General features: G+C 41.3%; 1 protein-coding gene across 1 annotated transcript; it reads right to left on the bottom strand.

Annotated features, from left to right (window-relative positions):
* On the bottom strand, positions 1-27,583 carry LOC146712258 (muscle M-line assembly protein unc-89-like). Its single transcript, XM_085441997.1, has 10 exons — positions 27,461-27,583; positions 13,497-13,841; positions 13,300-13,416; positions 8,858-9,190; positions 8,064-8,405; positions 7,543-7,878; positions 5,460-5,738; positions 3,846-4,190; positions 2,445-2,529; positions 1-536 (listed from the first exon to the last, which is right to left on the bottom strand). Exons 1-10 carry the CDS (start codon positions 27,486-27,488, stop codon positions 494-496), a joined length of 2,253 nt encoding a protein of 750 aa, XP_085298123.1. The 5' UTR covers positions 27,489-27,583; the 3' UTR covers positions 1-493.

Genomic DNA, 27,583 nt, shown 5'->3' with positions numbered 1-27,583 from the left:
TATGTAAAAACATTTAATCTGGTTCATACAGCACCAACATCAGTGACGTCAGGGGGATTATATGGATACATATGACACTGATGGAGGCAGCTGTCAATCACAGGCACTGATAGGAAGTGTGGGTGTGGCCTCAGGGAGCTCTGAGGTCAGAGGGGGTGTTTCATGATGTTTGATGCTTCCTGACAGTCAGCAGCTTTGACCTTTGACCCACATGAAGCTCACATGTGACACAGAGTCAGGACGCTTCGTAGAGATCCATCAGCACAGCAGAAACACGCTCGGGGTCATCACCTTTATAAACTTATTATAAACTCATTATAATGTTAGACAAACAGCTGCAGAACATCTGGCTGAGGTTAGTTAGCTGTTAGCTGTTAGCAGAGGAAGACCAAAGCAAAGCTGCATCTTCATCTTCCTCAGGGCTGAATACACAACAGATACTGTATACACACAGGCTGCTCTTCATCACCAGCTCCTCCTCCTCTGTGACCCATCAAGCTGAATGAACCTCCATCAGAGGAAGGTCTTCATGGTTCCTGAGGACACAGAGGACAGTCAGACACTCACATGGGTCGGTGGGTTTGATGCTGGAGTCTGTCCCAGCTGTGCCAGCTGATCAACATCCTACAAACAGACTGATCGGTTCTCTGATCTGTGATCGATCAGCTGGAACTAGGATGAGGATCAGAGCCAAGAATTAAACCAGGTTCATACATTCATACCTGCACGGGCAGGTCATGTCCTCACTCGCTGAGCTCTGAGCTCCTTGTTCCATTAATCAGTGTTAAATATGCAATAATCTTTACATCATAAGTGCCATGCAAGAAAAAAAAAAAACATAATTCAACAAATAATTAAATTCCTCATAAAGTCAGTGCAGCACTGCAGCCAGGTGCAGAGAAGCCAAAACCCAAAGAGGTCTCTCCTCTGCTCGCGCTGCAGCAGTGCTACGCTCGTACAGTTAATCTGCTAAGGTCATTTTAGCCTGTGCACATCACTTTGCCTGAAGGGCCAGGGTCCTGATGTGATTGGTCACTGTTGGTGTCAGGACCCTGGCCCTTCAGTGGATAGGGCAGTTCGATATAAGGCTATATATCTGATGACGCCTTTTGGTTCATACACGATCGTTTGTTTCATGGTGTCACAATGTGACCTGTTCACGGTTTGTTTCATGGTTTGATGGTCACTGGAGTGGCTATATCCATTTTTACAGTTCTTTCTTTCTCTTATATTTAATATAACCACAGTGTGGATGGACACGCCACTGTTTTTAGGCGTTGTCGTTAGCAACAACGACGGTAACCCCAGCGTGTGGCTCTGCCGTCCGCTTGTTTATTTTCCACATAAACTACAATAATAAATAATAAACCACAATCACAATAAAGCTGAAGATCCTGTTGAGATTTTGTAAAATAAAGTGAAATGATGACAAACAGAAGGACCAAAACAAATCCAGGACATTATTCCTAAACGAGGGGCTCGCTCTGTAGCAAGAAAGTCTGACACGGGCCAGAAAACTGTACTCTGCAAAACCGGCCCCCACTAAACACGGCAAACCTCTCCTGCCACCTACGCAAGAGTCACATGACAGAGGATGGAGAGAGTTTATGGACGAGAAGCAAAGCTCTACCCACCACACCACCCTGAAGCAGCTTCACTGGCTCCAGGTCAAATCTCACGTTAATTATACATTTAAAGCTATTCATTGTCTCTCCCCACCATCTCTGGTTCAGATCACCATCCCACTCCAGCGCCCCCGATCATCCTCTTCTCTTTCTTTTCTGTTCCTTTCTCTCGTCTTGTTTCTATGGGGGGCTTTTAGCCGCTCTGCCCTCCAACTTTGGAATTCCTGCAGACCTCGGAAACATCACCTCATTCCCTCTTTTTAAGTCCAACCTCAAAACCCACCTGTTTAAAACTGCCTGTTTTATTTGCTGTACAGCGTCCTTGAAAGGTGCTTTTAAATAAGCATCCTGAATGTTCATTGTGTTCATCTGTGTTTCCAGTGGGCACCACTGAACTGTTCAGTGCTCCCTCACTGCTGCTGGTTTGGGTCATTGTGCAAATGTCCTGTTTATAAGGTTGGAAACCTGCAGTCGGCTGAGACTGAAGGATGACATTGAAAAGTTTCTAACAAGTAACAGCTGTAGTGATGTGCACCAGCAAAATGTCACCAGCAGATGAACTGCACGTAAAAATGCTGCAGCACAATCACAGGAGAAACACTCGCAGCTTCTTTGTGGGTGTGGCTGCTGAGCTCTGTGCAGGCTGTTGGATTTATGCACGAGGAATTCACGAGGAATTATTTGCTCAGATTACATTTCTTCTTTTTCTTCTTATGATATAAAGATCATTCCATATTCAAAGTGCAGCTCATTGAAACTGGAGCAGCTGCAGTTACCATGGTGACAGGTAAACACACCTCTGTGACCCTGCAAACATACCTCACGTCCTCTTTGACCTCAGGTTTTGGTGCCTTCCTCCTCCTGCGACATGGAAGCATGTCTTTCATGGTTCCCTTTAAGGTTGCTGCAGGGGAGAAAACAGGAGTGAGTCTCAGTCTTTCTACATCAGACACAAACCAGGTGATCATGTGACTCTTTCCTCTCAGCTGTGGTTTAGTCTGAGTAGTGGGAACACTGGAACAACCTTTACTAGTGATGAAAACGACCACATACATGAACTCCATAGATTTGGCTTCCTACAGTTAAACGAGTATGACTGAGTGATATTTAAAATGCAAACCAAGCATTCCCTAAATCAGCACCTGGTCACCTGTCTGTACAGGCCAATCACAGCTCTCCATGAGCCGCACAGCTGTGAGTTCAACACTACTTTAAGGACATGTATCCAGTGTTATTTGGATGTACTCTGCACCCACACATTTATACTGTAGTTATCTTATTGTGCTCAGTGTTATGTAGTCCAAAGGTTTTATTCATATCCATCATGTAGATAAAACTAACACACTTAGCTTCTATATTTGGCTTGTAAAAGACCCTGGTGAGTAAACACCATGCTGTTTAAAATCTTTGCAAAATAAAATACAAACTCTACATCTAGTCCAGCGGTCTCCAACCTTTTTGGCACCACGGACCGGTTTATGCCCGACAATATTTTCACGGACCGGCCTTTAAGGTGTCGCGGATAAATACAACAAAATAAAACTAGTACCGGTACCGAAAAACAGAAGATTTATTCATAACACACGTGAAAAGACCCAGGAAAACAGAGTCAAAGATAAAAACGATAACAAAATAACGCTGAGAACCGATAAAAACCCTGAAAACCAGACATTTCACACCCGAGCCTCAACTCTCGCGGCCCAGTACCAAACGACTCACGGACCGGTACCGGTCCGAGGCCCGGGGGTTGGGGACCGCTGGTCTAAGGAGTACAACATCGTCACTTTTGTGTGGATCATGAATAAAAGTCACAACAGTTACATACAGTGATGTTATCAAGCAAGTACTTATGATTATTTTCATTTCTCTTTAATTCAGTGAATGAATGTGGATTTAACCTTGAAGCAGGTTCAATCATCCATCATTCAGCCTTCTGAGACTGAAGAAGTCACCCTAACACTTCCATTAAAAACATCCAGATGAACACAGTCAGCTGTCTGTGGTTGCAGACATCATGAGAAGATAATTCTGCTGTTACTGAAACTAGACACCTTAAATATTTCACAGAGTAGTTCCACTACAGGAGGGATGGTGCAGCTAAACGTGTGTTCAGATCTTTATGTGACACTACGACACACATCACTTTCTTTCTTATTGTGTAAACTTCTTGTCAATCTTTTTACATCATTTCTTCAACATTAACTGCACTGTTACACTCACCTCTGACTCTGAGAGTCACGACTTTCTGTACCAGGATGCGTTTATCCTTGTTGCAGACCGTGCAGGTGTAGCTATGACTGTCAGTGGGCTGGGGCTTATTCAGGGTCAGACTGAGGTCTCCAGTGATCAGTGGATCTTCATTCATCTCTGTGCGACCGATGTAAGACCTGTACTGTAAATCTGGCTGGTTTTTTTTATTCACATCAAGGTAATGGACCATCTTCGCTGTGGATTCAAAGACAGTCCAGTACACACTGAAAACATGATGAAGGTCAGCTGTGGTTTTAAAGGGCAGCAGGACAGACTCCACCCCCTCTGTCACCTCCACCATCTCCACCTGGAAGTCTGAGAGCAGAACATGAACACAGACAGACATGAGTGAGGTTGATGGTCCATCATGTCCTCTGCTGTGTAACCAGCAGCGTTCAGTGTTTCAGTCACGGTTCGTACACCTTTTTCAGGGTCAAATTCAAGCACTTTCTAAGCACTTTCAAGGTCCATTTTCAAGTTTTTCCAGTGCATTTCCTAAAATCTACTTATTTAATCTATCATCAGTGACATTATTTGGTACAGTTATAATGTATTGTTCATCTCCCTTAAATAAACAGGCAGCCTTAATGTATGAAATATCCATATACTGTGTCAGTGGCTGATGGTGCCCCACAGGCCTCAGTGTGAGCTTGAAGACATTTATAATGTGTAAGTAGTTTAATGTGTCGGTGCTGACCAGAAACAGCTTTTGAATGAAAGTCAGGGAACGTCGGTAGAACAAAAACAAGTGACTATTCTTTGTGCCCATATGGATCACTCATATCACCATTATTCCACCCAGCACAGGGACAAACCCTGCAGGTATGACAGCAGCAGGTGTATCACTTTTCCACCTGGAGACAGCATTTACATTGAAATGTGCCTCTGGTGGCTGTTTTGCAGCAACTGTGACATTCACTAGTAGAACTGACACACAAAACAAAACAACGACTACACCACACACTAACTTGACTGCAAACACGGTACACGTCACAAACCTCTCACCTGTGAAAACTCCCTTCCTCCCTTTCTTTCTTTCACTTGCTCACTCCTAAAACTTCCCCTTTTCCTAAACAACCAAATGTCACGTTTTAATATATTTTTTTGATTGTTTGACACAAACAGGTGTTTTTTTTTCCTTTTTTGCTCACAAGCGGAGTGTTTGCTAGCGCTGTCCTTCTTCTCTTCCCGTAGTAAAGGCCTCTGTTTTATTTAGGAAAAATAAATCGCGTGTACTTTTGATCATGACTCTGGTTTTACGTGGACTATCAACACAATTTAAAAACTGGTGTGTAGTTTGAAGTCAGTGCTTTGGACAAAAGTTGAAATGGAGACTCCTGGTCTGTCACAATGCTATGTATCGTTCTAATGTTTAAAGCTTTCACTTGAGTAAAGGAACTCATATTACTAAGTAATGTTAGCTAAGTTCACAGCATGCTCCATAAATCTCCAAGCCATAACTAACCGCTATAATAGCTGCCGTATTGCTGTGAGGCTTTTATTCTCACACAGCTGCAAACAGCTGGACACTTGCAGTTTACACAGCTGGGATTCGCGGTGTGGACAAACAGCTGATACACTCACCTCTGACACTGAATATCACTGATTGCCTTAGCAGGATGGCTCCATCCTTGTTATAGGCGGTGCAGGTGTAGATTCCACTGTCAGTGAGGTGGAGGTCTTCCAGGTTCAGACTGAGGTCTTTCTCATTTCCCTGATGGCGTGTTATTTCCTTTATGAACTTGTATTTGGGGTGTATACGTTTCCACTCCACTTTGGAAATCTGATCAAGTTTATCTGTTTTTTTAAATTCGAGCAAATAAGACTTGTTTCCATACACTGTCCCCAAACTCCTCACAGTGTCTGAAAAGAGAAAAGAGACAGACACCATTGAGAGTCCACTCCAGAGTGACAAACTGGACCAAGGTCAGCTAGGTAAAATGTGAAATAATCAGCAGCTTGTTTTTATTTAAATATTTATTTCCCATAATAAGTTCAACAGGGTAGATGTACTTAAGGAACATGAGACTTTTTCAGATAAATAAAGGCAAATATTGCAAACTACACAAAAGGCAGCCGCTAAAGCGTTTAAGTTTCAAAACAGAACAAACGAAACAGACTAAACTGTCAATTCCACTTAGAAACAAAATATTAATTCTAAAAATAAATCTTAGTTTGTTTTTTAATTAGAGCTGGGCGATATAAGATTTTTTCATATCACGATATGTTTTTTCATTTCAGGCGATAACGATATCTATCACGATATCAGCCAAATAACTATATTTGTAAGATTTAAATGTGCCGTTGCTCACAAGTAAAATGTGAAATAATCAGCAGCTTGTTTTGATTTAAATATTTATTTCCCATAATAAGTTCAACAGGGTAGATGTACTTAAGGAACATGAGACTTTAAGCGCTAAAGCGTTTAAGTTTCAAAATAGAACAAACGAAACAGACTAAATTGTCAATTCCACTTAGAAACAAAATATTAATTCTAAAAATAAATCTTAGTTTGTTTTACAGAAGAACAGACAAAACTGACTAACTTTTGTCAATATCAAATAAACTGAGAACTAAAAGGAAATTCTCAATCTCTCCTTGTTGTATAGCTGAGCTTTTCAAACAGTTTTAACAGTTACTTTAGTCTGACAAAAGCCGAATGACGAATCAGCGCTTCCAGTCAGAGACTGAGCTGCACCGCTTTATTGTGTTTCCAGACTTGCTTTCGGCACATTTACAGTGCACGCTACTCTGTTTTTTGTCAGACTTGAAATAGCCGAAATACCTTCACACTACGGAGCTTCTGTGGCTCTTCCGTTCGACAATCTCTCCGGCGTTGGAACCATCATCTGTTTTCTCTTCGGTCACGCTCGGTTGATTTTTCTAGTCGGCACACTCATTTCCTCCGTTACCCGGCGGTACGGTGGCTGGCTGCTTCCCAAACAAACACATGTGCGGCTTGGCACTTGTGCTGGACGTAACAAGTCACGTGACGTGACGCTGCGGCTGTGATTGGTTCGGCTCTGCGCTACTTAATTTGGATTGGCTGTTCTTTTTTTTTTAAAGGGGACAAGAGAGATGAGGTCTATCGCAATAGTTTAATTTTTCTATCGAGTAAAAGTTATATCGCGATACATATCGTTATCGTTCTATCGCCCAGCTCTAGTTGTAGGGGATAAATAAAGTCTTTCTGATTCTGCTGCACTAGCTGTCAGCTTTGATTTACCAGAACACATTTAGATAATCGAAGTCTTAATTGTTATTTTAAACAATGTTAGTTTATGATCAAATATATATAGAAGATGAAGCACTCTGTTCCTTATTTACCAAAAAGTCTCATTAAAGTAGTCGACCAATCAGCAGAGCCCTGAGGAGTAGCTGTGCCAGCAAATATATTCATCTGTACTGATCAGTGAGTGTCAGCAGCTTCTTATTAACAGCTCAGAGTGATGATGATGATAGAGAGCTCAGTGAAGAACATACCCAGCTTATATTAGATAGAAAACACAAAATACCTCATTACACTTTCAGTTATTAAATTCATTTCCAGCACTTTTGTGTCTCATAAGAAACATTATTTTATCGTATCAGGTTATCACAGATCCATCAGCTGCTCTTTGATTTCACTGATTCATGCTGGATTCACACAAACAGCTGCTTCACTCACCATAGACATGGAGAGTCACTGATTTCTGCAGCAGCTTGTCTCCATCCTTCTTCTTGACGGTGCAGGTGTAGACTCCAGTGTCAGTGAGGTCGCGGTTATTCAGGGTCAGACTGAGGTCTTTGGTACTCAGTGGATCTTTCTTCATCTCTGTGCGACCCTTGTAAGCTGGGTCCTGTTCATCTGGCTGATCTTTTCCACTATCATACACGTGGACCATCTTGTTATTGGAGTCTGTCCACTCCACTCTGACGTCCTGAGGAAGGACAGCTGTGATTTTTAAGGGCAGCTGGACAGGCTCCAGTCCTCTTGGCGTCTGCACAATGTCTGGCACACTCTCTGTAAAGAGACAGACAGACATGAGTGAGGTTGATCCTCCATCCTGTCCTCTGCTGTGTAACCAGCAGCTGCTGTTCTCAGTGTTGTGTGTTGATGTGTGAGGCTGCACAAACAGCTGGACACACTCACAGGTTTACACATCTGAGATTCCCACTGTGGACAACCAGCTCACACGTAACACTCACCTCTGACACTGAGAGTCACTACTTTCTGTAGCAGCATGTGTCCATCCTTGTTGTAGACGGTGCAGGTGTAGACTCCACTGTCAGTGAGGCGGGGCTTTTTCAGGGTCAGACTGAAGTCTCTAGTTCCCAGTGGCTCTTCCTTCATCTCTGTGCGATCCTTGTAATCCTGGTCTTGGTTGTGTGACTGATTGTTTTCACTCTTATACACGTGGACCTTCCTCTCTGTGGGTTCAGTGAGTGTCCACTCCACTGTGACGTGCTGAGGAAGGTCGGCCTTGGTTTTAAAGGGCAGCAGGACAGACTCCTCTGCATCTGTTGCATTCACCACCTGTGGCGGAGGAACTGAGAGAGAACAGAAGAACACAGACAGATAAAAAAGCTCACTGTTACTGTTCCATGATGAGACTAAATATTCCCACTGTGTGCACTGCTGAGAAAAAAACACAGAGAAATTCAGCACTATCTGTGATCAATTCTATGCTACAAATGCTAACCAATCATGTCTTTGCATGTTCTCCTGCCAAAGCTTTGCTGGACCTATTATTGTCAAACTGAAAACAAAGCAATACAAGCTCTCTGGACATATTCTGAAAAACAGCATTTGAGAATGAAACCAGTAATGGGGGTTACAACTATGTGTGGTAGCAAAAAGATGATGATACAAAGACCGTCATATCCAGACATTTGGTTATCTTAAAAATAATTAAAATAAAGAACACAGCACCCAAGAATCTGTCTGGTTGGATCTTATTCATGGAGGATTCACACGGTGGACAAACAGCTGTTACACTCACCACTGACACTGAGAGTCACTGATTTCTGCAGCTTGTCTCCATCCTTCTTGTAGACGGTGCAGGTGTAGACTCCACTGTCAGTGAGGAGGAGGGGTTTCAGGGTCAGACTGAGGTCTTTGGTTCTCAGTGGATCTTTCTTCATCTTTGTGCGATCTCTGTAAACCTGGTGCTGTTTGTCTGGCTGATCTTTTCCACTCTCATACACGTGGACCTTCATGGCATTGGAGTCTGTCCACTCCACTGTGACGTCCTGAGGAAGGTCAGCTGTGGTCTTAAAGGGCAGCTCGACAGACTCCTTCCCCTGTGGCACCTCCACCACATCTGGCAGCAGAGCTGAGAGGAGAACATGAACACAGACAGACAGACATGAGTGAGGTTGATGGTCCATCCTGTCCTCTGCTGTGTAACCAGCTGTTCTCAGTGTTTCTCTGACTTGGAGCTGAACTGTTGTGTTGATGTGTGAGGCTGCACAAACAGCTGCTTTGCTGTGTCAAACATACAGGCAGTAACTTTGAATTATAACAAGCTTTTATTTAATCTGTGAAAGTTGTGCATGAATTAGTGCTGCAGTATGTTGTAATGTGTCAGCACTTCTTTAGAGACATGAAGGAGACTTCTTCTAATTCTGCTGCTTCAGGCTGCTACTGATGGTCTGCAGAGATTCCAGCAGATATTAGTTAAAACCAGTCACACTGTAAGTAATCAATTCATGAAGCGCTGTCAGACAACTCCCAGCTGCAAGCAAAGTTCTGACATGACAGAAAACATCCATCCATTCGCTTCCACTTCTCCCTTTCAGGGTCACAGGGCTGCTGGAGCCTATCCCAGCTGTCATAGGGCGAGAGGCGGGGTACAGCCTGGACAGGTCGCCAGTCTGTCGCAGGGCCAACAGACAAAGACAGGCAGCCATTCGCTCTCACATTCACAACTATGGGCAATTTAGATTTTTTCAATGAATCTCCACAAACTGCATGTCTGTGGGCTGTGGGAGGAAGCCGGAGGACACGGGGAGAACCCACACAAACACAGAAAGACCTGATGGTGGAGTTGAACTCGGGACCTTCTTGCTGGGAGGCAACAGTGATAACCACCGTGCCCAAAAAGAAAGAAGAAAACAATACATAAATAAAAAAGAGGTAAAATTAAATGGAAACAACGAAACCAGCACATTAGATTAAATTGAAGCAGTAAAATGAGAAGATGTGTTTTAAAAGTGGACAATGAAGCGGCGTCTCTAATGTGCTGATTGTTCCAGAGATTAGGAGCAGCAATGGAGAAGGCCCCGCCCCCTCTGAGCTGAAGATAAGATAACCTCTATTAGTCCCACATGTGGGAAATTTGTATGAGCCCCAGTAGCACAGGGAGCCCCACACAGCAGCCTCAGATTGTCCAGGTTCGCCTGGTGCACACTGAGCCGAGGAGGGGTTGATCTGATGTCCTCGTGTTGGTGTTGTTCCCAGATCATCATACTAAATGTTGTTCCAGGATCAACATTGCAAGTGACCAATCAGAATGTTGTGACGTCATACTTTTGCGACTTCGGGAAAAAACGGCGTAAAACAAAAAACTGTACTTAAGCTGCTTGAAACCGCCTCTGTCTGCTGATCAACAGACCCTGACCCTAACCCTAATCATAACCCTTTAATAAACAGTAAGCAGAATTGATATTGTCCTTGCAACATTGGAATTTCATAAATGCATGAATGGCTTGGTGCACAAAAGAAAAACGTCACAACAATGTGATTGGTCACTTGCAATGTTGAACCTGGAACAACATTTTCATGATGGTCTGGGAACAACACCAACACGAGGAAATCAGATCATCCGCCGAGGAGGACAGGGGTCACAAAGGAGCGGTGCGTCATCCTGGCCGACCACGGGGATGAGGCAGGAACCCACGGGGTCCAGGAAACGTCGGTGCACAAAAACTCCACAAAATAATCTCTGTATTATGAATGAATGAATGAATGAATGAATGAATGAATGCTTTATTGGCCATATGCAGGTTGCCCCACAGAGGAATAGGACCCCCCCCCCGACTTACACACACAACAACAAAGACAACACAAGGGAATACAGTCGGAGATCGGCAGCGTTAGGAGAATAACACCGAAAAAATTACACAACAATGGGAAAAGTACAAGAGGAAAAAAAGAGACCTCTTCACACGCTGGGCAACCTATGGGAGGACAGCATGAGAACAGGAAACAAAAAAAATTCCTCTGCACAGAGAGCACATTAATGTCCACATCACAACATCAGAGCACATGACAAGCCACAGGGGATGGATAGGGGGGTGGGGGGTGATTCGAAGGAACACAGCAGTCGTCCTGCACCATGCTACCATTTCAGCGCGGCACACAGACCCGCTGCATTCCCCCGCAGGAACAAGCATCGAAGGCGTTTGGAAGGGAGGGGGATGAGTGCGTGCTTATCAGTGTAAGTGTGTGTGTGTGCGTGTCCATAGTTCAGCTGAGACAGTGTCCTTCGCCGTATCAGGCTAAGTAAACAGTCCTCCAGCCGATCCAGGTGTCCTTCATGGGATGGGAAGAATAGTCATCACACAGTCGTTATCAGGGAGTTGTTTTGGTGGGCTCCAGCCTTGGGCCTAGCAGCTGGCGCCGTGGTGTCCAAATGTAGAATATTGTTGATTTCTCCTTTATGCGAGCAGCGAATTTAGCACTCTGACACTGGGGCCTCGATTTCCCGTTGGAGCGCTGCGAGCCTCCCCATGATGGTATCAAGCTTCTGTTCCGTGGTGTTGTCATTCTTTTGGTTCTGAGACCCCACAGCTGCAGTGAGCCGTTCTGCGATGTTATCCAACTTTCGCTCAAGGGTGTTATTGTGAGCAGGCCCCTCTCTGATGTATCCCATCATACGCTCAATGGTGTTAGTTTGAGTCTTCACGGCAGCTGTAAGCGTCTCCAAGGTGTTAACCATGCTGCGTTCGGTGTGGGAGGCCGCGCCTCGTCCCATCGCTTCAACTCCAGCGGTCAGCTTAGGGGGGGTTTGAACAGCTGGTTCCGCTCTCTTATTTCTCCGACAAGTCAGGGCCAAGCCAGCTCCAATCAGCAAGAACCCCGTTATCATGGTTCCGAATAGGTAGATATCTTCAGCGTCCTCGATAGACAGTCCCGCCAGGCACAAGATCCTCCAGGTCTGCCACCCATCCATCGTGTATCCGGCAGGGAAAGTCCCTCCAGGGCACTCGGGCTCTCCCGAGCCCAGACTTCTCGTTGAGAAGAGGGTGTCAATAGCATTCAGAGACCAGTTGATCAAATCCATAATTCTCTGTTAGGTTTTAGAGAACGACAGTGAGAGACTGTTCAAGGGAAAAGTAGTGCACGCGAGACAAGACAGGACACAAGAGGCTAAGCAGGGAAGATAAGGGGAAGGAGGAGAGGAGAAAAGTGCGACCGCCTTCACCGAGAGCCAAGTAAGAAAAGCTTGAGTTTAACCAGCCAGCCACTGCGCCTACCCCAACGCCTTCGCTGGGGAGGTAGCATGACAGCACGGCCGGTCGGGATATGTGACAGCAGTGGGCACCAGGAACTCTGTCCTGTGTTAGCAAACAGAACTGTGTTTTGATCAGAACTTCAGAGATTTAGCAGCGACTGGCGATCGTACACCAGTAGAGAGCAGATTTCCTGAGTGTCACATGACAGAAACAATATAAAAACAAACAAAACTATAAGCCACAGACGAGCAGCCATGGACACCGGCGCCATCTTGATCCCCATTTAAGCTGCAATGAGCTGCTACTAAGTGAAAAATAATATCTGTTGCTATTATGTAACAAACACTTCTGGACTGATTCCCCAGAGCACAGCAGTAAGTGCTGAAACAAGCTGGTTTGTGATCTGCTGGTCAAAGTGGAGAGTCAGTAACAGCTCAGCTGTGGAACCTCAGGAACAGGTCTGTGATTGGTGGCAGAGGATCTGCTCTTCCATCTAAGGACCCTGAATCACTGAAGCTGCTCAGACCAGCTGATCCTGGAAAAGTGCTCTGAGGTCACATTAGTCATGTGACCTCAGGACGTCGCTATCAGACAATCAGTTCAGATCTACAAGAGCAGCTGTGTGTTAAACCTCCAGGATGTGGGTGAAGCCTCTAATGTGCTCCATCAGTGTGAGTTCAAGGCTCTGCTACCAAAGTGTTCGAATACACAGAGGAAAGATGTCACAGAGGAAAGTTCCTCAGCACATTTTCAGCTGTGAGAAAGATGAAAGGAGGCCACAGAGTCCAGCAGTGTTTGGGAGATACTTACCTGAATGAGTGAGCATCGAGATTAATTATTGTTATGGATAAGATGAACACAACAACTGAATGACTGAATGTGTGACTGTGTTACTGAGTAACAGGTGAAGGTGATGGCTGCTGCTTCCACTTCTTGGTCTGCTCTGTGGAAACGCACACACACACATTATAAAACACACACACACCTTCTCTGTCCTTCATCCTTTTGTATGCATAGCACACAAACAGACCAAAGACAGCAGCCAGGATGATCAGAGTACCCAGCACAGCTGCGAGGACTGTGGGCCAGACTGGAGGAGGTTCTGTAACACAAACACACGAGACATGAACATAATCAACATGTTTGTATGAACTCACATCAATCTGACCTCTGTCCACTGACCTGTGACCTTCAGATGTACTTCAATCTGCCTCAACCTGTCTCCATAGCTGACAGCACTGCAGGTGTAGGTTCCACTGTCAGAGACTGTGGGCTTCCTCAGAGTGAGGCTGAGGTCTCCAGTCTGCAGAGCGTCGACTCTCATTGATGTTCGACCGTGGTAAAGATCATTCTGATCACTAAGATCGTCACCACTCTGCCTACGCAGGTGAACCGTTGGGTTCGTGAGCCCATCACGGTCCCACACTGCTGCTGTGGAGCTCCTGGAAACATCAGCTGGTACCTGACAGGGCAGCAGGACAGACTCCGCCCCCTCATACACCTCCAACCCTGAGGCATGCTGGGACACTGAAGACAGAAACATGAAACAGGTGAGACCTGTGCTTCCAGTCACATGACCTTTCTCTCTCTCTCTCACTCACACACACACACACACACACACACACACACACACACACACACACACACACACACACACACTTACTTCAGCAAAGAAACAGTGCAGTGCTAACATGAACCATCAGCTCAGGTCTGTCACAGTGAACCTGTCCAGCTCATCAGTGTCTCCATCCAGCTCGGATCACCAACACAAACACACATGTACAGTAAAGGCTTCTGCACACACAGCAGTCCCCATGTCCTCCCCTCACACAGAAACCTGCTCTGTACTCAGAGGAAGCAGCTGAGAGAAGCTTCCTGTGAGGGTCACTCAGGTCCATCAGCAGGTGAGCAGTGAAAGACTCAGGTCAGGTGGACAAAGCTCATCTGTCTGCAGTCATGTGTTAATTATATGAATGTAGCGTATATGGTGTGAATAACATCAGCTGAAAGTAACTCAGGCTGTGACATCAGACAAAAGAGAAAACTATGTTACTAACTGAATGATTCTATGCTCCTCAGCTGCAGCAGGACAAATAGGTAGTATTTACACGTAGTACCAATATGTAGTACATGTTTCTGTCTCCGCCTCTTTGGGTGGGAGTGCTTGTCTCTCTGTGTGGGTGGAGGTCTCAGCTCCATCAGCACCCTGGCTGTGTGACAGGAGGAGGGCTGGTTTACTGTTTCTACTTCCTGTTTGTGTCTGTGGCTCCTCCCCCTGCTCGGGTTTGGAGTTACATCTAAAAAGGCTCAGTGGGAAACTTCCTGTAGCTGCAGTCTGAGCTCAGACACGTCAGATCATCTCTCTCACACACGCTGCTCAGTACAATAGTGTACAGCCAGGGTCAGGGTGTCGGAGACTCACAGAGCTCCTCTTTCTCCTCAACAGAGAGCGTCCCCCGATTGAGCAACAGCGCCGTAAAATAAGAAGAATGGCGCCTAATTACAGAGTTAATAATGCAGACTTTGTAATATCTCACGTGTAGATTCATCAGCCAGATGAAGTGTTTACTGACAATTGACAGTGATAGCGGACATCATCATCACTATTCCAACAATCCTCTCCTCACAGACAAGCATAAACACACTCGACTATCACTAAATCAAATTTAACACACGTTTGTAATGACGATAATTCAGTTTATAATAGGGTTTATTCGCTCGGTCAGCAGGTGGCGGTATCCTCGTACACTGGGGAGTAAACTGCTATTAAACGAACAGAAGAAGAAGAAAACATCTGCACATGCGCGGTACGGATCGGGTAGACCCGATTTGTACGGTCAGACTTTACACATGCGCAGTAAGGATCGGAGAGTCCTGATCCGTAACTTTCTTTTTATTTTTCGTTTTTGTCTACATTGTACTGAAATGCTTCATTATTGCAAACATTTTAAGATATACTTGTTATTCTTAACATCTTAACAGATACTCTGACCCATAACTATCGTAAAACGCTACGACCGGAAGTAGAAACCTTTCGCGCATGCGGGGTACCGATCGGGTTTCCGGTACGGATCAGGTAGTGACAATCCCGCTTGTGGAGGCGGCGGGCAAGATGGCGGACTGAGCAGTCGCATCCGGCTGAACTCCTCACTAAAGTCCCGATGTTTTAATCTTGTAGTTATAAAATCCACTCCTTTGAGCTATATTGACGACGTTTCAGCCCGAACATGAAGAAAACCAACAACACAAAACCTCCGGCAGTGAAAAACCTCCCTTTTACAACCCAGAGAAACAGCGAGCATGACTACCCAGCTCCGATGGAAACGGCTAATTCCAGCAGCAACAAGAGGGACAGACTGTTAACAACCCCTGATAATACTCCTGAGAAACCACATATGGAGAAAAAAGCAAAAGGTACGGCTAGTGATAATGACTCCAACACATCCACTGACACTATACTGAAAGCTATTGAGAGTCTTGGAAAACGTGTTGATGACCGCATGGACGAAGTTAGCAAACAAATTCAACAACATAGCGCCATGCTGGCTTCCATCGCTAAATCGGTGCAGTTTAATTCAGAGGAGCTGCAAGAATGCAAAAACAAAATAAAACACCTGGAAAAAGAGATTGAATCAATCAAAAAAGATAATGACGATATTAAGGATCGTGTATTGAGCCAGGAAAGATACAAAAGAAGATGGTGTCTTCGTATCAAAGGGAAAAAGGAGAAAACAAATGAAAATATCAGAGAAGAAGTGGTGGAACTTCTAGGAAGGATTGCTCCGGACCTAAAGATGAAGATGGAAGAAGCAGTTGATGTTGTCCACAGAGTGGGAAGAGCGGTGGAGAATAAGCATCGACAAATCATTATTCTGTTTGTGAGACGTGCCGTGAGAGATGACATCTGGAGGCGAACAAAGGCTTCTCCCGTGTTCAAAGAAGAAGGCATCCGCTTTGCTGAAGACCTGACCCCAGAGGACTGGAGATCCAGACAAGCGTTGTGGCCAAAAATCGACCAGGCACGGAAGGAAGGCAAGGCTGCAGGCTTCAGGGGCCCTTTTGGTTTCATAGAAGGCAAACGTATCAGGGTAGAGACTCCAGGTACGGGCTGACATCTGACTACGAAAGGAATATACAGTGGAACATTTCGGATGATGGGACTTTTACCTCAAGATTTTCCTACTCCATCTCCTAAACTTCCTCTTTAAAGCTGTTCATGTGTTCCGTGTTCCAATTAAAAACTAATATTTCTTTTTTTCCCTTTAACACAAGGGGACTTAAAGACTCAATTAAGCGCAAAGCTGTTTTTCTGTTCTGCAAGGGGCAACAGGCAAATTGTTTTTTTCTCCAGGAAACTCATTCTGAGGAATCTGATGTGAAATTTTGGTCACAGCAATGGGGAGATAAAATTTTTTTTAGTCATGGTACAAACAGGTCGGCTGGAGTTGCTATTTGTTTCAACAGATGTCCTGGTAGGTTTTTGTGCAACATGGCAGACAAAAATGGACATTGGGTTGCCTGTGTGTTAAATATTGATAATACTCTGATTATTTTGGTTAATGTTTATGGATACAACAATGATCAAGAGAATAAGAACCTGCTGCATCAAATTTCTACAGTTATAAAGGAACTTTATACCAAATTCCCTACTGATTATATAGTAGTTGGAGGTGATTTCAATGTGACTCCTGATGAATGGTTGGATAGATGGCCTTCAAAGTTTTCAAGAGAACATAAAAACCCAATATTTGAAAAATTTGCTAATGATACTAAATTAATAGATGTATGGAGAGTGTTAAACGAAGATGTAAAACAATTCACCTGGCACAAACCTAATGGTCAAAGCAGGTCACGTATTGATTATTGGTTGGTATCCAACTCAATTTTACAATATGTTAAGGAAACAGTCATCTCTAACAGTCCCTTAAGTGACCATTGCGCCATTATTCTGAGACTACAAAGCAAAGACCAAAACAACACATTTAAGGATTATTGGAAATTTAATTGTCAGATGCTGAGAAATGAGGAGTATTGTAATTCTATTAAAAAATTAATTTTAGATATCCAGAATGATGAAGCCATCAATACACCGATACTCAAATGGGAATATCTTAAATTTAGAATCAGAAAAACCTCAATTGCATTCGGTAAAAAGTTAAACAGACAAAGACAAGAAGAGGAATCAAATGTAGTAAAAGAACTTATGAATCTGTATGGCAAATTGAATTGGACTGAGGAAGAAAAAGGAAAAATTAATAATTTACAATCTAAATTGGACGAAATGTACCTTTATAGAGCCAAGGCTGCTTATTTGCGATCCAAAGCCAAGTGGATAGAAGAGGGTGAAAAGAACACTGCCTATTTTTGCAATCTAGAAAAACGTAGACAAGAATATAACTCAATTTGTAACCTAATAATCGACGGAGAGGAATGTACAGACCCTAAACGCATTTCAAATGAAGTATTTACTTTTTACAGTAACCTTTATAAGTCTTCATACTCAGAACAAAATGTCACCTCCTTCTTTGACAAAATCAGTAATTGGAGTCCAGTAATTGATGATAATTTTAGAGAAATTTGTGATGAAGAACTGACTATAGAAGAATTTGATTTTGCTATTAAGAGCATGGCATCTGATCGTTCACCGGGATCAGATGGTATAACAACTAATTTCTATAAGCACTTTTGGAATGACCTAAAATTATTATTATTCAGTGCGTTAAATGAATGTATAAATCAAAAGGAGCTTATGACAACAATGAAACAGGGAGTTATAAAATTAATTCCAAAACCGGGGAAAGATAAGAAAAAACTAAGTAATCTAAGACCTATAACACTTTTAAATACAGACTACAAAGTTTTTACAAAAGTTTTAGCAACAAGACTAAAAACAGGTATTTCTGAAATAATTAGCCCAACACAATCAGGATTTCTCAAAGGACGGTTGATCCAAAATAATATCCGCTTGGTTTTGGACCTCATCGATTACAATTACCTAATTAAGGATGATGGTTTTATGTTGTTCTTGGACTTCCATAAAGCATTTGATTCTATTGAACACACTTTTATTATTAAGACATTTAAACATTTTGGGTTTGGAGATGCATTTCTGGATATGATCACTATGTTATACACTGATATTAATAGTTGTGTTTCTCTTTCAGAAGGCACATGTCCCAGGTTCAGGGTGGAGAGAAGTATCAGGCAGGGCTGCAGCATCTCTTTTATTCATTGTAGCCACTGAATTACTTGCTATTACTGTCATAAACTCAAACATCAAAGGATTATACATAAATAATCACAAATTAATAATAAGTCAGCTTGCCGATGATACAACAGTCTTTCTAAAAAATAAAGAACAAATTCCATTGGCCTTAGATACAATAAAGATCTTTTCTGATGCTTCTGGACTACGCCTGAACCTGGACAAATGTGAACTCATGAGTATCCACAATTGTTCTCACTCTTCTTTCTATGATATACCTGTCAAAAATGAAATCAAATATCTTGGAATCTGGATAACTAAATGCATGGCTGATAGTGAAGAAAAGAATATTCAGAATACAACTGACAAATGCAAAAAAACTCTGAACCATTGGCTACAGAGAGATTTAACGTTGTTCGGCAGGATAATGTTGACCAAGGTTGAATCTTTGTCCAGATGAATCTGTCCAGCTTGTTCCCTAGCCATCCCACCAAGAATTATAAAAGACATCAATAAGGTGAATTCTAATTTCATATGGAAAAATAAACATCATTAGGGACTTGATAAAAGATTATGAAGAGGGGGGTTTAAAAGCAATCGATTTTGAAATAATGAATGGCATTTTAAAGATTAATTGGCTACGATCTTTCTTGAAAAATGATAATGAGATCTGGTTCTTGATACCATCTCTTATTTTCAACAAAGTTGGGGGGATCCAATTCCTTTTAGTGTGTGATTTTGAAATTTCTAAACTACCCATAAAACTTTCCAAATTTCATCAACAAGTTTTGTTAAATTGGAAATTAATGTTTAAACATAACTTCAGTCCCCACAATGTTCCATTGTGGAACAATAGGGTGATGTTGAATCGGGGGAAATCTATGTTTGTGGAAGAATGGATGACAAAACAAATTTGGTCTGTGACACATATAATGGATGAAAATGGAGATATACTTGAATTAAACAGGCTTAATGAGAAATATGACATGAGTTGCTCGTTCGAGCTCTATAAAAAGGTTTCACAAAATATCCCAACAGTCCTTGTAAATACGGTAAAGAACAATTTTTCAAATATACAGACTCCAAATTTGCATAAAGTTAAACTAGATGGTCTTGACTTGGTTAATGGAAAATGCAATAATCAGTTTTTGAGGAGGTATTTGGTTAACACCTTATATCCAGGTGGGACAAAACATTCACTCATCTTTAAAGATTATAACAAATCTGAGATCTCGTTGATCAGAACCAAATATTTAACATTTCCAATTCCCCCCAAATTTAAAGAAGTCCATTTTAGAACTACAAAAAATATTTACCCCTCCAATGAATTTATGAGAGACAGATTTAAATTTGTGTTAGACAACTTTGGTGGAAATGTTTGGGAGATAAACTTTGGTGAAGGAGAAAGAGAAGCACGAGAAGGCAAGACGGTGAACGGAGCGAGCGAGACAACAAGCTCAATGGGGCCTAAGAGAACACCGAACGCCGATGAAATTGAGGACATCAAAAAGTCATTGGACTTTCTAACTGAGGAAACATCAGCTATCAAACTACAACAGAAATATATCCTAGACTTAGTCGAGGAAATAAGGTCGCTACGTAACCAGAATGCAGAGAAGGAGAAACGGATTGTCTATCTGGAGAGTAAGGTCGCGGACCTGGAGCAATATACCAGAATGAATGATGTGATCATCACAGGGCTACATATAAAACCCCGGTCATATGCTCGGGCTGTGACTGCTGGCAGTAAAGAGGAGCAAGGAGAATTGGATGGGAGCTCTACGGAGCAACAAGTAGCTGGCTTCTTGCAGTCGAAAGGGATCGACCTGGATTGCAATAACATCGAGGCATGCCACCTCTTGCCCAGGAGAAATGCTAGTGATAAACCAGCTATCACCATGAGATTTGTAAACAGGAAACACAAGAATGCACTGCTGAAGCAGGGGAGGAAACTAAAAGGATCTAATGTCTACATGAATGACCATCTAACAAAATCCAATGCTGACATGGCGAAGAAAGCACGACACTTAAGGAAACTGGGAAAAATTCAGAATACCAGGGGCCTGTTCTTCGTACGTCGCTTACTACATCCAAGATCAAATGACACATCCAAGACCAAACCATCGCGCTAACCGTGAGCTCGCTAATCCGGTTCTCCGAACACACCTGCTGTTGACGATTACTACAGCTGGACGCAGTAATGTGACATCACTGGGTGTCGTAAAAGGGGCTACGCATCGATAGTAGAAACATTGATCGGCAACCCGCTGATTGGTCGGCGAAAATGTCGAAGGAGTGCGCTCGGTATTTTCCGGCAGCAGAGCAAGAACTCATGAGTGCGGGATTTCAGGAGTTTCAGAGTTTAATCAAAACGCAAGAGAACACTGCAAAGGCTGCAAAAGCAAGGAGAGAGGGCTGGCAGAAAGTTGCTGACAAATCAAACTCGTAGGTAATTTAATAATAATAATAATAATAATAATAATAATAATAATAATAATAATAATGGATTGGATTTATATAGCGCTTTTCAAGGCACCCAAAGCGCTTTACGATACCACTATTCATTCACTCCCACATTCACACACTGGTGGAGGCAGCTACGGTTGTAGCCAGGCTGCCATATCGCGCCATCGGCCCCTCTGGCCAACACCAGTAGGCGGTAGGGTAGATCTATCATATGACACTATATTGTCCAATATCATATGGCATTATATTATATTATAATATGTTATATTATATCCCCTTTCACATTAGAGCCACAACAGGACCCACAAGAACATGGGAACAAGTAAAAGTGGAATACAGGAGTATTCTACAGAATGGTAATATTTATCTCTTAGATTGCTTTTCGTCTCTTGGCAAGGTAATACTGGCCTGTAATACTCTGTTAGTTTGTTCATAACAGCAACCAAGAAAAGGGCAGAGGAAAAAAAGACAGGTGGTGGTCCTGCACCCCCTCGTCAACAAGTTGGTTAAGTAAATAATATCCTCACGGGAATATCGATATCTCTCTATGAGCACACTGTCGCGCTGAGCTAAAGGATCCTGTCTGTCCCGCAATATACGCTGAATTCTGAGGACTCTCCTTATCAATCTTGCACCTTCCGCAATGGGTGGCTCGCGTAAACGGACAGGACATGGCTGCGACAGGCTTCCCAAATCCACCTTCGCTTTTATAGCCGTGGTCTCTCATCTTGATTACACGAAGTAATTTACAATTACTACTCTGAAATATGAATTACATCTGTAATAATCACATACATGTAATAGAATGTTAATAGTACATTTCCCTTTTTTAGGAAATGACCTGTATGTATCTGTGTGACATCAATAAAAGGATCAAGTGCTGCATTATCTTTAGTTACATTGATAATATTTATTTATGGTGAAACAGTGGTGGAATATCGCTGTTGCTTTCGTATAAATGAAGCGGACATACCTGCGTGGCCGCGATCTAATCCTGTTTACATAAAGTAAACCTGCTCCCCAGCAGGTTTACGCTTACGGCTCTGTTGCTATGACAGCAAGTCCCGGATGAGCTTCGGGGAACCGAACGATCCAGGATCACGCGAAATCGTCAACAATCTAATCCAGCTAACCTACTTAGCGAGGTACGAAGAACAGGCCCCTGGACTACAAACTGTAAAATATTTATTAAGCTTAACGGCACACCGGAGGAAGCTAAAGTGTTGGTCATCAAATGCATGCAGGATCTGGAAAACATTAACAAGTAATATAACTACAAAGACGAGGAGCTGGGCTAACAATCTACAGTCATCCAAGCAGGTAACAGAAGACAACAACGAAAGCTAAAAGCGTAACACATTTAAGGATGGAACAATCAAGTAACTCATTATCTGGGATCTATACATTGTTATCACAAAGGATTGCTAATCAGGAGATAAATTCACCAGCAAATAAGGAATACAAAACACACTTCACAGAGCAGGACATTGATCCAGAACTGAACTTTTTTAACATCAAAAATACCTGCTATTATCATAATGATGATCAATTCAACAAAACTGTTAAGGTGGACGGTAAAATATCTATAATTCACTTTAACAGTAGAAGTTTATATGCAAATTTTCATAAAATAAGAGAATATTCAAGCAAATTTGCACATCCATTCAGTGTGATTGCAGTATCTGAGACATGAATTAATAAAGAGAAAGGTGGGGACTTTGTAATAGATGGATATGAATTAAATCTTATAAATAGAAAGAATAAGAATGGAGGTGGTGTGGCCTTGTTTGTGGACAAAAATTTAAAATACAAGATGGTAGAAAAAATGACGATGGTGGTAGATAATATATTAGAGTGTGTAACAATAGAAATTAGAATGGGAAAAGAGAAAAATGTCATTGTAAGCTGTATATATAGAACACCAGGTTCAAATACTGAAATTTTTAAGGAGTGGGTAGATAAAACATTCACCAGGACAAACCAAAAAGTCATGTTCATTTGTGGGGATTTTAACATAGATTTATTAAATCCAAGCAAACAGAAAATGACAGAGGAGTTTATTAATACAATGTATAGCTTGGGACTTTGTCCAATGATCACTAAACCCAGCAGGATCACAGCACAATCGGCAACCTTAATAGACAATATATTTACAAATGAAATAGAAAATAGATCCATAAGTGGTCTTTTAATAAATGATATCAGTGATCACCTACCTGTTTTTATAGTGTATAATAAAAACTATAGGAAGGTTACACAGGAAAATATAGTAAAATACAAACGAATGAGAACAGAAGAGTCAATAAATGCATTTAAAAATGATTTGCTCAAGCAAGAATGGGAGATGCTGTATAGGGAAAAAAATATTGATAAAGCTTATGAGATTTTTTTAGGAAAATTTAAAATGTTATATAATAGCCGTTGCCCAGTAAGGAAATACAGTAAAAAACAAAAATATGCAGAATGCCCATGGATTACAAAAGGATTGCAAAATGCATGTAAGAAGAAAAATACCTTATACAGAGAATTTATAATGAACCGAAGTATAGAAGCTGAAAATAAATATAAGAAATATAAAAACAAATTAACGAGTATTTTGAGGTTATGTAAAAAGGAATACTATGAGAAATTATTGATTATGAATAAAAATAATACTAAAGGGATTTGGAAAACATTAAATACCATCATTAAAAAGGGCTCTGGACAGTCAGACTATCCTTCGTACTTCACAAATAATGATAGAAATATTACTAATCTGAGCGATGTGGTAAATGATTTCAACAAATTCTTTGTAAGTGTTGGGCCAGACTTAGCTGAAACAATTCCTGATATGACAGATTCGGTAGAGAAAGAAACCAGATTCATTGATCGCAATCCTCATTCAATGTTCTTAACGGCAGTAGAAGAAAAGGAAATCATTGATATTGTTGGGAAATTACAAACAAAAAACTCTACAGACTCTGATGATATAGATATGGAAATAGTCAAAAAAGTGATAGAGGGCATTTCTAAACCCTTAACACATATCTGCAATTTGTCCATACAAACTGGTACATTCCCGACACAAATGAAAACAGCTAAAGTAACACCATTGTTCAAAAATGGTGATAAACACCAATTTACAAATTATAGGCCTGTCTCTCTACTTTCTCAATTTTCAAAAATACTGGAAAAGGTTTTTATTAATAGACTTGACAAATTTGTAGACAAACACAAAATAATAATGGATAGTCAGTATGGTTTCAGATCAAATAGATCAACATCATTGGCATTAATAGAATTGATTGAAAATATCACTAACAATATAGATAAAAGACAATGTATAGCTAGTATATTCATCGACCTAAAAAAAGCTTTTGATACAATTAATCATGAAATATTACTCGATAAATTGGAGTATTATGGCATTAGAGGAGTGGTGTTAGAGTGGGTAAAGAGTTATTTGAGAGACAGGAAGCAATTTGTGAAAATTGGGGAACATCAATCAGAGTGTGTGGACATTGTTTGTGGAGTTCCACAGGGGTCAGTATTGGGACCAAAGCTGTTTATCCTCTATATCAACGATATATGTAGAACATCAGATATATTACAGTTTATTCTATTTGCAGATGATACAAATATTTTTTGTGCTGGAGAGAACTTACAGCAGCTTTCGGAAATTGTCACACAAGAAATGATTAAACTGAAAACATGGTTTGATAGAAATAAGTTATCATTAAATTTGGAAAAGACGACATTTATGTTATTCGGAAATTATAAAAAAGATGCCGAAGCAAAGTTATTAGTAAATAATGTCGAATTAGAGCAAGTTTCGGATACAAAATTTCTGGGTGTGATAATAGATAACAAAATCTGCTGGAAACCTCATATAAAGTATTTACAAGCTAAACTGTCAAGAAGTGTCTCCATACTGAGTAAAGTTAAATATTTTTTGCCTTCCAAATCACTCCGGGTACTTTACTGTTCACTTATATTGCCATATTTGGAATACTGTGCGGAAATTTGGGGAAACACATATAAAACTTCACTTCAACCAATATGTAAAATTTAAAAAAAGCAATCAGGATGATTAGTAAAGCTGGATATAGAGACCATACTAACATCATGTTTTTGAAATTAAAAATATTGAAGTTTATGGATCTTATAAAATACAAAACGGCAAAAATTATGTATAAAGCTAGATACAATATGTTACCAGGAAATATACAGAGGATGTTCTATGACAGAGAAGGAGACTATGAACTAAGGGGTAAGTTAAATCTGAAGATCCTTAAAGCACGGTCAAATGTTAAAACTTTTTGTGTAACTATTTATGGACTAAAACTGTGGAATAGCTTTACTGCAGAATTACAGCAATGTTCAGGAATTGGCAAGTTCATAAAGACACTTCGAAAATTACTCTTGGAAGGATATGATATTGAAAAAGACAATCACCCATTGTATGTATAAATATGTCAACTCGTATTGAAATTATAAATATCGTGCCAGCCTTGTTGATATAAGTTTTCTTGTGTATTGTGTGGAGTATGTGATGAGGAGAATTAGGTAAATTTGTGGGATTAATAAGATGTTGAGCAGGGGTAGGAGTTAATAAGTATGTGTATACTTCTTCCTACTCCTTTTCAGACCAAACAACTGTTATCTCATGTTAGACGAATGTGTTTTATTTTATTATATTTCTTTCTTGTTTGTCTGTACAAATACGAATATGTGTGTATATCTACACACATATTCGTATTCGTAAATGAAAATACATGTAGACGAGTATATATTGTTTTTTTTTTGTTTGTTTTATTATGTCTGAAATAAATAAAGATACAAATACAACTGTTATATTTGTAAAACAACTTCGGAAACAACAGAGCACATGTTCTATGGATGTGTGACAATCCAGAACTTATGGAAATCTCTCCATGTCCTAATATTGTCCCAGTATGGATATATTGATTTTTGGTCTTTTCAAAATATTCAAATTGGAGTAATCCTTAAGGACAAAAATAGTGAGTTTTTAGTTAACAATCTCATTATTATAACAAAGTATTACATACATAAATGCCGATATGCTAAATCCCCCCCTTCATGGCCTGCTCTTAAAAACGACCTCTCCCTGTTCCGTAAATCTCTTAAGCTAATAAATAAGCCCCAAGCAATCAAATTGCATAGATTTTTAGAAGAGTTTGATTTTTCTTAGCCCCTTATTTAAGTTATGAGTCTTGTTTATGGAACCTCACTTTTAGAGATTTTATGATCCCCCTTGTCGTCTTTATTTCTTTTCCTTGTTTTTCATTCTTTTTTATTGTTATTTATTTTTGTATTGGTTATTCATCTTTTTATATTATTATTATGTAGATGTGTGAATATGGATGTGTATGTATGCATGTGTATATGCATATATACATATATATGCATGTGTATATGCATATATATGTATATATGCATATACACATGCATATATACATATATATGCATGTGTATATGCATATATATGTATATATCAAATCAAATCACTTTTATTGTCACATCACATGTGCAGGTACATTGGTACAGCACATGTGAGTGAAATTCTTGTGTGCGAGCTTCACAAGCAACAGAGTTGTGCAAAAATACAATAATGTAAACAAGCAAAATACAAGAATGGCTACATCTGAAACTAATAATATATGTACAATATATAATAGTATATATGTGTGTGTATGTATGTATGTTTACTTTCAGTTATTGTCGATTTCATTGTGGTGTATAGGAGATGTGATTCTGTTCTGATTGATTTAATATGTCGCTTGTCTCTTTGAGATTGTCATTGTTATTGTTCTGAATAAAGTTCATTTTAAAAAAAAATCCCGCTTGTGGAGGCTGCCATCTTGCATTTTTGGAGCCAGAGTCTGCGCAGTAGTGATTTGAGGTGGAGGACTGTGTCTTTTTTTTTTTTTTTTTTTTTTTGTGGAGCGACTGTGTCACGCTCCCGTCCACACACCCGCTGGACGGGACCGCGAACACGCCCCTCTACACTTACGTAGCCCGGCTGCTCCAATTTATCTGCTGACGGATTTGCAATGCAATCAACAGCATCAAGACTGACGGAGTGTGTTTGAGATAACCTCACACGTGTCACAGGTGACACAAGTGGCGGTTTTTGGCTGGTTTGTCGGCAGCAGCTCCAGAAACGCAAGACTGCCACACATCTGTTCGACCGACGCCAGTTGATCTAAACGCCAGCTGATCTGGAACACCGCACATCGCTAACAATCATATGGCACATTTACTTCTGAGGAAATTTTAGACGGCACTCATCATCAGGAAGGTTGCCGACCCCTGGTTTAAACACACACATATGATCAGCTGATAAAACCAGCTGAAAGTGCGGGATCCGCCCTGCACGGAGGCCGCGGGGACGAGCTTCATCACATGAACGAGCTCGATGAACGTGAACATTTGCGGTTGAAAACACCTCTGTGTGTGTGTGTGTGTTTCTTACTGAGTAAGAGGAGCACGATCATCATCATCCTCGGTAACAGTCGCGTTACAGCTGATCCTCACCGACCGCTCCCAGACGCAGATCCGTTGCTCTGAACAAGATGGCGAACAAAGAAAAACCGAC

Source organism: Copadichromis virginalis, linkage group LG3 (assembly GCF_057382275.1).
Source record: "Copadichromis virginalis isolate Kocher_CV1m ecotype Utaka linkage group LG3, C_Virginalis_male_GT1.1, whole genome shotgun sequence".
Lineage (NCBI taxonomy): Eukaryota > Metazoa > Chordata > Actinopteri > Cichliformes > Cichlidae > Copadichromis > Copadichromis virginalis.
Note: the sequence above shows the minus strand (reverse complement) of the source record. Positions and strands in the feature narration are given on the sequence as shown.

Coding starts and splice junctions, on each gene's coding strand:
- LOC146712258 (XM_085441997.1), bottom strand. CDS start 27,488: ATGATGATGATCGTGCTCCTCTTACTCA. Junction 9,191..13,299: donor AAGGATGAAGGACAGAGAAG/GTGTGTGTGTGT, acceptor TTCTCCTCTCAG/CTCTGCTGCCAGATGTGGTG. Junction 5,739..7,542: donor AGTGACTCTCCATGTCTATG/GTGAGTGAAGCA, acceptor TTCTCTTTTCAG/ACACTGTGAGGAGTTTGGGG.